Source organism: Parasteatoda tepidariorum, chromosome 9, assembly GCF_982258835.1.
Source record: "Parasteatoda tepidariorum strain Cologne lab strain chromosome 9, Ptep-v5.0, whole genome shotgun sequence".
In the NCBI taxonomy this organism is placed as follows: domain Eukaryota; kingdom Metazoa; phylum Arthropoda; class Arachnida; order Araneae; family Theridiidae; genus Parasteatoda; species Parasteatoda tepidariorum.
This window is the reverse complement of record NC_141763.1, coordinates 8,678,425-8,692,780: the sequence shown is the minus strand read 5'-3', so window position 1 is coordinate 8,692,780 and position 14,356 is coordinate 8,678,425. Positions and strand designations below refer to the sequence as shown.

Here is a 14,356-nt window from a genome sequence, read left to right as displayed (position 1 = left end):
TCTCTAGTACTAATACCTTACTGAAAGAAATTTTTAATAGTAGCAAATATGTATGACTAAGTGGTTAAATGTGAAGTCATTCTAACCAGTTCACAAAAAAACTTCACTGCAAAGGAAATATATGAATAATCAAAAGAAAAACATTTTGGCAAAAGTAAATTATTTTGTAGAGAATTTTATTTTTTTAAATAAACATTTTATTTTTATACAAATAAATAATACATAGAATCTTGTATACAAAGATCCAAAAATCTTCTATTTCTTCAGGGTTTTTCGTATCAAGGCCATTCTCTGAAAAAAATTGCAATGGCATTTGTAAAAGATTTTTGAGAAAAATATATTTTCAGTTGAATAAAAAATACCAAATAAGTAGATTATTTAAAAATTATTACACCAAAATCTAGACATTATTTTAACTTATATAAGTTTTAGTTAATGCATATTCCATTGCTTTGATTTCATAAAAAATTGGAATTAGTTTTATTTTTGTGCAATCTGAATCTTGTGATGAAATATTAATAATTCTCTACATTTTAGTTTAAAAAAACACTTTAATTACTCTTACATTTAAATTTTTTGCATTTAAGTTCTTCAGTTGAAACTGTACAGTCATTGTAGCAAGAGAGTGGAAAACCATAGAACTAATAAAAAATATATAACATGCTAATAACAATTTTTAAGTCCTTTTCTGGATAATTGTTAATTTAATCAAAAAAAAAACTCTGAGGAAAAAACCCACAAATAATTTTAACGATTAGAATATTTTGCCGTCGCTGAACATATGACCCAATTAGGGTTTAGGACTACCAATGTTCTAATTTGGAACTGAATCCAGAAGACAAAGTAACTCCTGTATCAAGTATTGGGAGAAATTTGCGTTGGTGGAGGACGTTTTGATGGAACTAACCTGCATTTGCATTGAGAGGAAAACCACAAAAACTTCTCACAGTTAGCATGATGACTAGGAGACACAAACCCATGATCCATCTACCACTGAGGATATTTTACCTCAGCACTGTGGTCGGTGCAAGCCGGGTGCAGAATTTGTATCGATCAGCCACCGTTGGGATTCGAAGCCCGGTTCACCTCATTGGGAGGCGAGCACTCTCTCCCCTAAGCCTCCATGACTCTTTCAAATCATTTGCAATACATCCTCCAAGACAAAAGTTATTTTATTTTTAAAATAATCACTATTTAAATAAATTATTACCTGTTTGTGAGCTTCAGTGCTAAAAGACTTCTTGTAGGGTCTCAACTCTTCCGAGCCAAATCCCGGAATGCACATATTCCAATTTTTCTCTAAAATTAAAATAGTTTAAAATTCATTATAATTCATATAATAAGCACTCACAGCAACAGCCAGAAACAATTCTTCTATCTTTTTATTGTGTGGAAACTACTACTACAACAGAGCACCAATTATCCATATCCGTTTGGATCAGAATTGTAAGAAACGTGGGGTTTTTTTTAGAAAAAAAATCCACTGGGTTTAATTTTTTCAAAGTTAATTGAGTTTATATTATTCTTTTATACTTTATAGTCTTAGAGTAAGTCTTCCTGCATTAATAAATATTAAAAATAATATTAACAACTAAGTCATTAATAACCATAATTATTAATAAATTTTATTATCAATGTCATTTATATTGCTAAATTAGCAATACTACTTTTAATGACAGCAACAGGGTACAATTAAGTTTGTAGAATTTACTTATTCTGTTTTAGAGTTATAAAAAACTACTAGATGTTTAAGTGAATAAATAAATTATTTATATTAAACATGAGAAATGCAATTGTGCATTCCATTACTTATCAAACAACGTTATTGTGTCCTATGCTATCTACATACAGTGAAAGAGAGCTTCTAGAATAAGCTCTAGAATTTTAGGTTTGCCACTCAAATCTGGAAAAAAAATTCCTTGTGTTATCCCTCTATATGTCATCAGGGGTCAGTCTAGGTTTTTTTGAGAGGTACCTATTTTGTGAAAATTTTGACATAACTTGTGAAAATTAAAAATTATATTAAAAAATCAACACAAAAATATGGATTTATTGTTTTTTATGGGATACAAAAATAAAATTTTAAGAAAAAGTATTTATGTGAAACTATCGTTTTTCCTAAAGTAATGAATTTGAGAAGATACCGCTAAATGGTAGTAAATTTGGCCTGGACCGACCCCTGATTATACACAATATATTGAGAGGAAACACAACAATTACTGTGCTTTTGTGTCAGCTATATAGGGCTAACTATGTTTATTCGTTTTAATTGCTGGAAAAAAAAGTAACAGCTGAACATATTTAAATATCCCATAGATTACGCTTTGAGTGGTCATAATTTTTAAATGACGAAAATAAGAAGAAAAAAACTTGTTCAAGAATCCTTGTTCGAATACAGAGTTGCTACTCTACAGGGAGATCAGAGAAAACCTGGAAATAAAGGGAATTTAAAAGTCAGCTAAAATAACAGGAAAAATGCAGGGAATTTTGTTTTGTATTTTCATATTTGTTTCCTGTTGCTCTGTATTTTCCCAGTTTGTAAAGAAAAAAATAATCAAAATTCCCTGCTTTTTTCCTGTTATTTTAGGTGATTTTTAAATTTCCTGTATTTTCCAGGTTTTTTTGATCTCCCTGTGGAGTGGCAACCCTCTATATGAACAAGGATTCTAGAACAAGCATTACGCCAAAACTACTGTAATACACGAGGAAACTGTATATAATGTACTTAATATGAGGTTGTAGTGTATATGAAAATCAAATAATGTACATTTTTAATCTGTGCATCCCATTGTCCACGTGGCAGAATTGTGGTGACATTGTTGCAGAACGTTACCGAGTTTTTGCAGCAAGATTTTTCCTTTGGAAAGTAAAAAAAAAATTTGCTTTTCTTTTTGTAGAAATTTTTGTTCTATATTTTTTATGTAGTTATTACTATTGATTTCCTCAGAGCTTTTAAAATCCGATACTTTTATATCCTCTCTATTCTTTGCTTTTAATACAATATTATTGATTACAACTGAATCTTGAAATAAAAACACGCATTTAGTTACCCCATTTTGAAGAATCCGATTCATGTGATTTCGCTTTCAATCTTTTTTTTGATAGTTACTGCTATAGATTTCGCGATTTTTTAAAAAAAAATTTTTGATGTCATGATGATTTACAAAATACAAGAATATTGCCCATAATATTAGAATAAAAAAAAATTGTACATATTCAATTAAAAAAATTATTTTATTTGATCTAAACAGTTTTTTCTTTCTTTGAAAGTTAATGCTTCTGTTACTTTAAATTAGTAGCATGCATATTTGTCATTTAAAAAATATCTTACACAGGATGCATTGTCAAATTTTTTAAATAAAAAATAAGTACCTTTTAAGTACTTAAAAAATATTTTTAAGCACTTTAAAAAAATATTATAATTAGGATATGTACACTAATAATTTTTTTTCTTTTCTGTAAACAAAAAGCAAAATAATTTTCTAAGTTGATAAAAATAATCATGATAAAATAATTAGTTTCTTACAAAGAATTAACAAAAAGCAAAATAATTTTCTAAGTTGATAAAAATAATCATGATAAAATAACTAGTTTCTGACAAAGAATTCTTTGTCGTGATTATATTAGTCACCATAAAATGAAATTATGCACAATTTTAAATACATTCCATATGGAGTGAATCATTCAATTTTTTAAATTAATTACTTCACACAATTATGTGTAAAAGGAATTATTCAAAATTATAAATAATTAATTTAACTATTATTTAAAAAGATGCAAAATGCGCAGAGTTGCTCATGCACAAATCCTTCCAACCAAATTCAGATCAGTATTCGAACCTGCAAGTACAGTAGAGAACCAATTATCCGGGATGCTCGGGACCATCGCTATCCCGTATGTCTGAATTTCCCGGTTTTCTGGATCAACCAAAAAGTGTCATTAATCGATGTTTTATCTAACCCAAATTACAAGGTAAAAAGTGTAACACATTTTATAGTAAGAGAAAAAAGAAAAGTACTCCTTAATTTTTTAAAAAAAAAATGGTAGAAAAATAACATCTAGAAGAATAAAAAAAAATTGCAAGTTCATACAAGAAAAACAAGTTTAAAAAATACAAAATTCTCATATTTATTTTTTAAAAATAATTACAATTCCTAAATTAAGTAATATTAACAAAGCCAATGATTAAATAACGCAATATATTTCATACCTAATCATACATAGGGGGAAACGATAAAATAAAAGGAAAACTTATTAATCTAAATAAAAACAACGAAAATTATCGAACTGAAATGATAATTAAAAGAGGCACTAACATAAATATTAAATCTCGGAACAAGGCGAGATCAATAAGATCAACGAAATTTTTAAAAAAAGGAGAAAAAAAAACTAATGATAAAATTTAAGAATAAAAAGAATTAATTTATTTAGTACGAAATTTATCGTGAAAAGGAAAAAAAAAAATTCAAAATGTAGTGGATTCGGAAAAACAAAACTGCAATCTACTTCATAAAATAATCGTATGTTTAAACTAATAAACAATTCTCCTTTTATTTTTTATAAAAACACGATTTTTAACAAAAGCAGATGTGATCCCACATCAAGAAAAACTTGCAAATGATACTGCACTTCCAAAGAATCAGAATTTATTCAAAAGAAAAATATTTTATTTTTATTAATCGATGTCAAATAGATAAGTATATTTTTCTCTTTCATCTTCTGTTCACTGATATGCCTGTGCAATGCATTTTCCCCACCCCCTCGTAAATCAAAGAGAAAACAAAATCAGCATGCCACTCCTTTGAGTTTGATTGACGGCCTAAAGGGGAAAATAAAACATTCATCCCTTCCCTGCCTCCTCTCTATCTGAAGATCTTCAAGGTCATGAAAGAAACGACGTTTCTCTGGGTAAACGGGGGTGAAAATTCTCCCTTTCCTCACATTTTCCTGTACTAAACTTCGAGATTGAGTCAAATTTTTGCTTCTTTTCATAATCTTTCTAGTTTAAAATGGCGGCCCCTTCCTCACATTTTCCTGTACTAAACTTCGAGATTGAGTCCAATTTTTGCTTCTTTTCATAATCTTTCTAGTTTAAAATGGCGGCAAAAGCGAGCAAAATTTTTTCCGGTTTTCTGGATACCGGATAAATGGTTCTCTATTGTATTTCATAAAAAGATTGGTGAACCAATGGTATGTCGAAATATATTGTAGTTGGATGAATTATGAAAACATAGAATAAAACGTGAAAACCACGCTTTTGGTGTAATTCCAGGCACAAATTTATACGGGAAAGAAAAAAATCTCATTTTCGAAAAAGGGAAAATTAAGTACTTTTTAAAAACACCCAATGAAAAAAGCACCTTTAAGGGCTTTTAAAAATCGAAAATAAGCACCTTTAAAAAACACTACACGCCCTGTTACAGATATTAGTATTATAGAGGTACTATGTCGCAGAAAGCCCGAAAAAATTCTGCCACAGGGCCCATTGTTAAGAGACAATGTACAAAATTCAACTTAAAAATAAATTACCTAAGCTTAACTGCACATCTTTCACCTCCAGAACAGAAGACTTTCGATGTTTTGCTAAGAAACAAGATGTACTGACCACATCATCAATAAACCCTTCAGCTATTTGCAGAAGCAGCTAACAAAAATTTAAAAGAAAAATTTATCTTTATTCATTAGTGTATAAATAAAATTTAACAGTTTGGTGCATAAAACTTTGTGGTGTATAAAACCTTTCCTCAAAAAGTTACTCAATTGTCACATTATCCACTGATTTTTATAGTAAAACTATGAACTCTTTTAAGTAATATGCAGAAAAAAAATCTATTTTATTAACTTAAATAAATACAGGGGTCTGTCTAGGTTTTTTTTAAGAAGTACCTATTTTGTAAAAAATTACACATAATTTGTGAAAATTATTAAAATTTCAACACAAAAATATGTTAAAATAAGAAAATATTTTCAAACATTGCCACTACAACTAAAAATTACTTATGACTGGTAAATTTTTATATATATTTTCCCCATATGTTCAAAAACAACTTAGTTATTGATTGGGCTTAAAATTTTATCCAAATTTAAAAATCATTGTCCATCATTAAATTTCAACTTGGATTTAATAAAAACATACATTAGATAACTCAAAGATAACTCAAAGTTATCTCAAAGATAACTCAAGATAAGTTAAGATAAGTTATCTCAAAGTTAACTCAAAGATAACTCAAAGTGAAGATAACTCAAAGTTATCTTCACTATGAGAAAATTTTTGACTGGGTCATACAAAAAAAAGTTTCACAGAGAAAAAAAAAATTTTAATTAAAAAAATTAAAGACTATTAGAATAACGTTTAAAATAATAGTTCGAATTTCGATTTCCTGTAAATCTTACAGAGGGACAGCCTTGTTATTTCATTTTATAAAAAAAGCTTGCTTTAATATGGCCTGGTAAGTGACGGGTTACGCTAACCACATCACACTAACTGACCAAACAGGTGATACCTATTTGTAGAAGAGCTCCTTTTTTCCCCATAGATTGCAACGAGTATGGGGTTTGAATGGTCCTAGCGCTTTTTCAATTGAGGAATGGAGTATTTGACGCTTCTTTTCTCCCATGGTGTTTTGAGATCCAGGGATAAATAATTCAGTCCTAACCCTTTCCTTCTTGCTCCCGTGAAAATGACGGAGTGTTCAGAAGTAACACGCCAATAAGAATAAAACTAATAAATTTCTTTTGCCCGGAAAAAATTTTATCTCTCATTTTACACACCAGATGGCAGTACCAGGATATTTTTAAGGTAATTGTAGATAGTTAGTTTATTTTAAACTAGATGTCAGCATTAATTAAATAAGTGTATTTGGCAAAATAGGTACTTTTATGACCGTTTTCTTGAAAATTAACCAATCGTTAAGGGGTTAACACCATTCTAAGCATAAATCATCAAATTTCGATTAATATAAAATAATCTACCTCTTCAACGTCCTCATCCGGTTGTACATTAGGGTCAACTTCCCTTACTAAATCTTGGAGGCGCTGTTTAGTGAGAACCTAAAAAAACAAATCTAATTACAAAAATTAAATAAAACAATAAGGGGTGATTAAAACAGAGATCTTAAATTAGTTTCTACAAAAAATGTAAGCACAGTAAAAAGACCCATATCTATCTCTCTTTTTAAATTTTTTTTTTTTTTTTTTTTTTTTTTTTGCTATTAAAATAAACAAATTTCATTTTTTTTATATACCCTTGGATCTGTTAAAAAAGTAATAACTAAATTTTTTTCTTCATTTATTCAGCTAAACATTAATTCTGTTTCGATCATTCTTAAAGAGTTGTTGAAAATATAAGAACATATAGAAGAACTATCTACCTTGAAAGAATAAACTATGAATATTAATAAAACTGAACATTAATTGTGTTCGATAAAAGAACACAAGTGCCATTGATGAGGTTAGACGGTATCAGATTTTAAGAACTTTGTTTGAGTTTTAAAAAAAGTTTGATTTTTCCACATTATGCAAGTAATATATTCAGTTTAAACAAGGTAATCAGTTTAATGCTGTAGTACAATATAGGATGTACTTGGGCAGTGCTATCAGGGGGCTACATGTTGATACTTATAGCTGTGTTATTTGAGTTACACTGAAGAATAATAAAAAAAGAAGGAAAAAAATTATTAAAAAGCCGAAAAACAAAAAAATTACAAGATATAATCTCTTCATCAGAGATTATACCTTTTTGCGTGAGTTGATGAAGAGATTATACATTTTCTTTTTTTTTCTTTTTCTTCTTCTCTTTTTATTATTCTTCAATTTCTCCATGTTTTCAACTTATTTTATGAGTTCTATATACTTGCAGCTTATGAACAGCAAATAAAACTAATTAATGTTCTTAATTTTCTTCTTTCTTTTTATCCTTTTTGCTTACATATATAGTTTAAACAAAATAATCAGTTTATGTTGTACTATAATATATACCTGATGTACTTGAGCAGAGCTATCAGGAGGCAACATGTTGACATTTATAGCTGTGCTATTTGAGTTTTGAGTGGTAATGGGAGTGCTTACTGTACTTTGTGTAGTTATGTTCCCTGTAGCTAGACTACTGGCCTGGAAAAATAATTTATGAACCATTTTTACAAAATTTATATACAAAGAAATATGGGTACTATTCTGTTTCTGAAGGTATTGGCAACAGTGACGCTTACTTAATTATGATAATAGGTGGTGTTGGAAATAGGTAACTGTGTCAATGGGTACTTAATTTACTAACATAAGAATAGGTTTTTTAATAGTCTCCAGAAACCAAACAATAATGAAATATAACTTCAATTTACCAGTTAACTTCAATAAACTTTTAACAAAATACATTGTCAGAAGAAAGAGACTTTCCTCTTAAATTAGTGACATGTAAGCATTGAACTATTTGCAATTTTGCAAATTGTTGAATATTATTACCAAAATATGTTTTCAATTTGTCAAAATCCCAATAAACTTTTGATCCAGTATATACTCAAAAGAAGGAGATAATCTTCTCAAATTGGTTACATGCAAGCACTGAGCTATATGTAGTTTGGCAAATATTGATAAACATGCTATAACAGAGTGTTAAATATATTAAATTCAAACTTTAATTATAAAAATGTAGTAACCACAGTTTTCACAGAATGATAAATATATTAATAAAAATTTATTGCTACACTGTACCTTTAGGTTGCTTCAAACATTTACTTTTAAAATAAAATAGGTCAGTTGGGGTGTAATGTTTTAACAAAATAATTTAATGTAAAAAATTTTCAAATAACAATCAAAAAAATTTTTTTGGATTAAAATCTCTAAGCATTGAAAACATATGTATATAATCTTCAGCACTGTTAACCTGATCTACTTTAATTTTTGATTAACTGTCATCAACTTGAACTATTAAAATCTATCTAAGTCTAATGTTGACACTTATTTTATTAACAAAAATCATAATTTTTCGGTTTGATATTTTAATTTTACTTTTTTCATAATATACAAATGTCACTAACATGTTATTGATGGAATTTTTTTATTTTAGTAAATGCTTTTTTATAATTAAATATTGTGTAATAAAAATGTATTTTAGGGCTTTGTGGCAGAATCACGGCGGCACTGTCGCAGTACGTTACAGAGTTCTTGCAGAAAGAATTTTACTTTATGAAGAAAATATACATTTACATAATATATTTTCCAATAAAGAAAATATAGCCCATGATATTAGAATAAAAAAATATTACATATTAATTTTAAAAAAATTATATACTATTTTATTTTATCCAAATAGGGTTTTCTTTGCAAGCACAATGTTTCTGCTCCTTTAAATTACCAACATGTATATTTGTTATTATTAATAGTAGCTTGCAGAAAGATATTAGTGCTAGAGAAGTTAGTAGCAGAAAGTTCAAAACAAAATTCTGTCACAGAATTTAAAGATTAAATATTAGAAATATGTTTCATTGAATATTTAAGACACTATGAAACCATTTCTCTAATAACTCCTTTTTATATTCAAAACTTTTTGGATACTATTGCTGTAATTATTTTTCCAAGGGCAATTTCCTGTGCACTGCAACTATACTTAGTAGCTCAGTGGAAACGCAGCAATCATATGGAATAAAATAAAACATGAACAACACTTTTTCTTTAGCATTCATAGTAACATTTGGTTTGTGAAAATGTGATACAAATAGACTATATTTAATACAATTTTCATGAACCACATTTTCCTTCAAAATAACTTTGCATAGTAATTGCTTAAAAGTTACTTAAGTTTTAAGTACATAATGAAACATATAAAAAAATTATAACAAGCGAAAAAGAAATAATTAATGAAAATAAAAATAAAATCTCTATTAAAAATATATTATTTTATTGTTAAAAAAGAAAGATGCAATAGAAAAAACAGAGTGACGTAGCCAAATCTTTCAAAAAAAGAAGAAGAAAAAGTACTTTTTAAGCACTACATACATTAACAAAATGCATTATAATTTTTCAAGACTTTACATGATCATGATAAAATAACTAGTTCCTGATAGTGATGGGGCCGAATAGCCGAATATTCGGCCAAATTTTAGGCCGAATACCGAATATTTGCTTTTTAAAAATTTCTCTTTTGATTGTAATTAAAGTAATTTTAAAATTTTAAATTAAAAATGAAATAAATATTAGCAAAATTGATTTTTTAATATTTGTATCTTTAAAAAAATTTTAACAACTTGATTTATTTTTTGCAATAATTTAAATATCTTGATGCCAATAACAAGGCAATATGGCTTTTATAAATCTAAATAATTAATAATAGCATATTTTGGTTATAGTTATACTTGTAATTTATATGCTATTTTATTTAAGATAAGAACTCATTACTTACTACTGTTAAATGTATTCTTAACTTTCTTTTTTGTCAGAAAAATTATTAAAACTCAGAAAATTAAGAACTTTTTAAAAAGTTTCACATTTGAAATTTTAATTTCATAATTAAATAATTTTCAAATTTTAAATTAAAAATGAATTAAATATTAACAAATTTGCTTTTTAAACTTTCTATATTTTAAAAAAAATTTAACAACTTGATGCATTTTTTGTAATATTTTAAATATCTTGATGCATAGCTGCCAACACGGATAGGAAAAAATCCAGTAGATTTTACGAAATATAAATTTCAGGATAATTGTTGCAATGTATTAAATTTAAATTTCTTACACACACCGAATTTTAGGGACTTTTATAGTCATCATAAAAGTAAAACTGCAATATTTTCCAGTTTCCACATTAAACATACTTGAAATCTTATGTACTATGTTTACTCATAATTTCGAATATTAATAGGCATTTAATTCATCAAGGACAGAAAAGAGATTTTTTTAATTAATTTAAAAAGAGAGTAATAAAATGTAATGAACATTCTTGAAGAAAAAAAAAAGCTTTGAACTACTCTTTATAAATGAAGTTTGCATATTAAATATTTATTTAAATATTTAAGCGAGCTATAATCTGAACAAAAATTCCATTTCAATAAGGATTTTTTTTTAGGAAATTTACTCAATTTTAGGGAATTTTCTGAAATGTACAAAAACCAGGAGAATTTTAATTAAACCAGTAGACCAGGAGAAACTAGCCTAATCCAGTAGTTTACTGGAAAATCCAGTAGAGTTGGCAGCTATGTTGATGCCAACAATAAGGCTTTCACAAATCTAAATAATTAATAATAGCATATACAGTAGAGCGCCGATTATCCGAACTGCTCGGGACCGAACGTGGTTCGGATAATGAAAAGTTCGGATAATTGGAAAGTTGTTTAAAATCTAGTTTAAATGATTATTATTTATGCACTAACTTCCCTTTTCTCACTTTTTCCAGGCTTAGAACTGGAAGTACTATTCAAAATAACTCTGTCGCGTTTAAAAGTTTTTTTCTACAATTTTTAAATCGTTTTTATTTTATTTATTTATTTTTTCATTTTGAATTTTTTTATCATATTTCACCTTTTTAAAATTTTTTTGTTGTCAATTACTGATTTAAACCTTTTTTGTTTATTTTCCATTGCAAAAGAAATCCAGCTAAGATTTGTTTAAAAGAAGATGCTCTTTTTTGAGCAGCCCTTATTCTTTTTAAATAAATCAACTGAACTGGATCAACATCATTTTGACATTCTAGAATCTAGACTGTCAAAATGAAGCTCGCATTCTTTGAAAATAATTTTCAGTTGAAGAGGGCTAAAGGAGTACGTAGGTTTAACTGTATAACAATACATATATGTATGGCTACTGTAGGAAAACTGCTAAGAAAGGTTGTAAATTAAATATGATCATTAAATGTAGTGGATATTATTTATTCCTCTAAATTTAGAAAAATTGTCGATAAGTTAAAAAGTATTCTAAACTTGAAAGAAAAAAAAAACGAATTCGGACATAGTTCGGATAATTGGACGTTCGGATAATCGGCGCTCTACTGTACTTCATTATTCGGCCGAATATTCGGCAAAAGGGCCGAATATTCGTTACATCCCTAGTTTCTGACAAAGAACTCTTTTTCTTGATTATACATAAACCATTATAAAATGATCTAAAGATTTTTTGGTTCGATATCAGAGGGCGGAAAATGAAGTCTGAAATTGAGAATATCTTGCAGAATGCAGCAGAGTTGCACAGGAGAGAGCAATAATCTCACCGAACAAAGCTCAGTAGATGCACACACGGACTCGCAAGTATTTCATCAAACATGCAAAATGATTGGCGCTTTCATATGCTATGGACCGATGGTACGCCGAAATGAATTGTGAAAATGTTGAATAGAACAATGTGAAAACCACGCTTTTGCATAATACGTGGCGAAAATCAACATGGTAAAGAAGAAAAAAAATCCTATTTTAGAAAAGGGGAAATTAAGCACTTTTTAAAAATGAAAATAATCACCTTTAAGCACTTTTTAAAAACGCTATGCGCCCTGCAAAATAAACATTTCGATTAAATGTTGGGGGAAAAAAAAGCTTACCCCTGTTATGATGTTCTGCGAAACAGTACTTGCTGCAACAGAGGGAATAGGCGCAGAGTTTACAGTGACACAAGACATGCTGCTTAATCTAAAAATAAATTTGTCTACATTTATTACTCTAAAACAGAAACATTGAATTTAACAAGGTACAGTATATAGAAAACAATTCATCTTTTTGTTAACAAGCAAATTCAATATTTTTCCAAATTGTGGTGTTCAAGTGTTTTTAAGCAGCAATTCTAAGGCATTTTCAGAATTGCCACTTAAATCTGAAAAGAAAATTCCCTGCATTTTCCCTGTACAGTATGCGTAGCAAAATCTTTCAAAAAAAAAGAGTACTTTTTAAGCACTATAGACATTAACAAAATGCAAAATAATTTTCAAAGATTTTACATGATCATGATAAAATAACTAGTTTCTGAGAAAGAACTCTTCTTCTGGATTCTATTATTCTTCTGGGTCGAGAGATTTTTTCGGTTCGATATCAGTGGGTGGAAAGTGAAGCCTGAAACTGAGAATATCTTGCAAAATGCAGCAGAGTTGCACATGAGAGTGCAATAATCCCACCGAACCTAGCCCAGTATATATGCACATAAAGACTCGCAAGTATTTCATCAAACATGTAAAATGATTGGCGCTTTCATACTCTCTGGACCGACGGTTCACCGAAATAGATTGTGGTTGAATGAATTGTGTAAACGTTAAATAGAACAATGTGAAAAGCATGCTTTTGCATAATACGTGGCATAAATCGACAAGGTAAAGAAAAAAATTTAATTTTCGAAAAGGGAAAGAAAGGGAAAAGGGAAAATAAAGCACTTTTTAAAAACACCCAATAAAAAAAGCACCTTTAAGGGCTTTTAAATAACGAAAATCTAAAATAAGCACTTCTATGCACCATGTACAAGTCTTAGAAATAATTAATAGCTTTTTAACGTAAAAAAGATAGGTACAACATTAAACTTATTTATTAATTTCTTAAAGTAAAATGTTTACCACAATTTCAATATATGTCTTGAAAACAATATCAACTAAATATCTCAATTTAAAAGGTGAATATAGATGTTTTTTAATAAGCCACCACTTGCAATTTACTAAAGAACCATTTTTTTCTTCTAGAAAAAAAAAATACTACTGTGGGGAAATGTATAGTCGTAGTTACGCACATAAGATATGTTAATTCGATTCTATGATGGAGTACCATAGTGTGGCGTACCTACCACTACAATTATTTAACATCAATTCACAAGTATATAAGACAATGCCAACCTTCATCTATCAAAAGGTACCTCAAGATTGACTAGTCTTATGTGCCAGCGAATTGATGTTTAATAATTGTTAATTCTATAAACTAAATCTAAAATATACTTGTTGGAGGATATTTCCGTCCAAATGGATATTGCGAGACAAATTTAATAAATTTGTAAATTTTCATAAAAAATAAATAAAACGCAGGTCGGAAATCATCCCAAGTGTTATAAGTTTAAAGGGGTAGAACCATTTTTTTTTAACAAGTATAAAATTAGTTTAAAATTCGGAAGCAAAAATGATCTTTAAAATTATTTATACAAATTGCACTAACTTAAACTGCTGTTTTAGAAACTATAACTTTGTATTTATTAATTAAATGATTTCATGAAAATTAATCGAATACAAATTAAAACTGTTTTAATATAGAAAAATAAAATAATAGCTAACTTACTTACTAAACAATCAACAAACATACAATGACGAAAAATGAAGATGTGTGAGACAGATCAAGAACAAATGTCGAAACACTCTATTTACGCTTTCATCTCACTCATAATATGCTATTAAAATCAACATCTTTTTTTTATAT

At 28.1% G+C, this 14,356-nt stretch overlaps 1 protein-coding gene across 2 annotated transcripts; it reads right to left on the bottom strand.

Moving 5' to 3' along the window:
• Positions 1-159: 159 nt before the first annotated feature.
• On the bottom strand, positions 160-14,346 carry Taf12 (TATA-box binding protein associated factor 12). Of its 2 annotated transcripts, none has more exons than XM_016072005.4 (7): positions 14,219-14,346; positions 12,517-12,604; positions 7,978-8,109; positions 6,973-7,050; positions 5,530-5,644; positions 1,211-1,299; positions 160-291 (listed from the first exon to the last, which is right to left on the bottom strand). In XM_016072005.4, the coding sequence occupies exons 2-7, from the start codon at positions 12,592-12,594 to the stop codon at positions 256-258; spliced, it is 528 nt and encodes a 175-aa protein (XP_015927491.1). In that variant the 5' UTR covers positions 12,595-12,604; positions 14,219-14,346; the 3' UTR covers positions 160-255. The 2 variants fall into 2 exon arrangements, with proteins under 2 accessions (XP_015927491.1, XP_042905571.1); XM_043049637.3 differs by having other exon boundaries at positions 14,223-14,293.
• Positions 14,347-14,356: the final 10 nt, after the last annotated feature.

Bases quoted from the DNA above. Each gene is read 5' to 3' on its own strand.
- Taf12 (XM_016072005.4), bottom strand. From the start codon at position 12,594: ATGTCTTGTGTCACTGTAAACTCTGCGCCTATTCCCTCTGTTGCAGCA. The intron at 1,300-5,529 runs GTAATTTATTTT...TTTTAATTTTAG, and splicing joins AGATGTGCAGTTAAGCTTAG to AGAAAAATTGGAATATGTGC. The intron at 292-1,210 runs GTAATAATTTAT...AATTTTTTTCAG, and splicing joins GCACTGAAGCTCACAAACAG to AGAATGGCCTTGATACGAAA.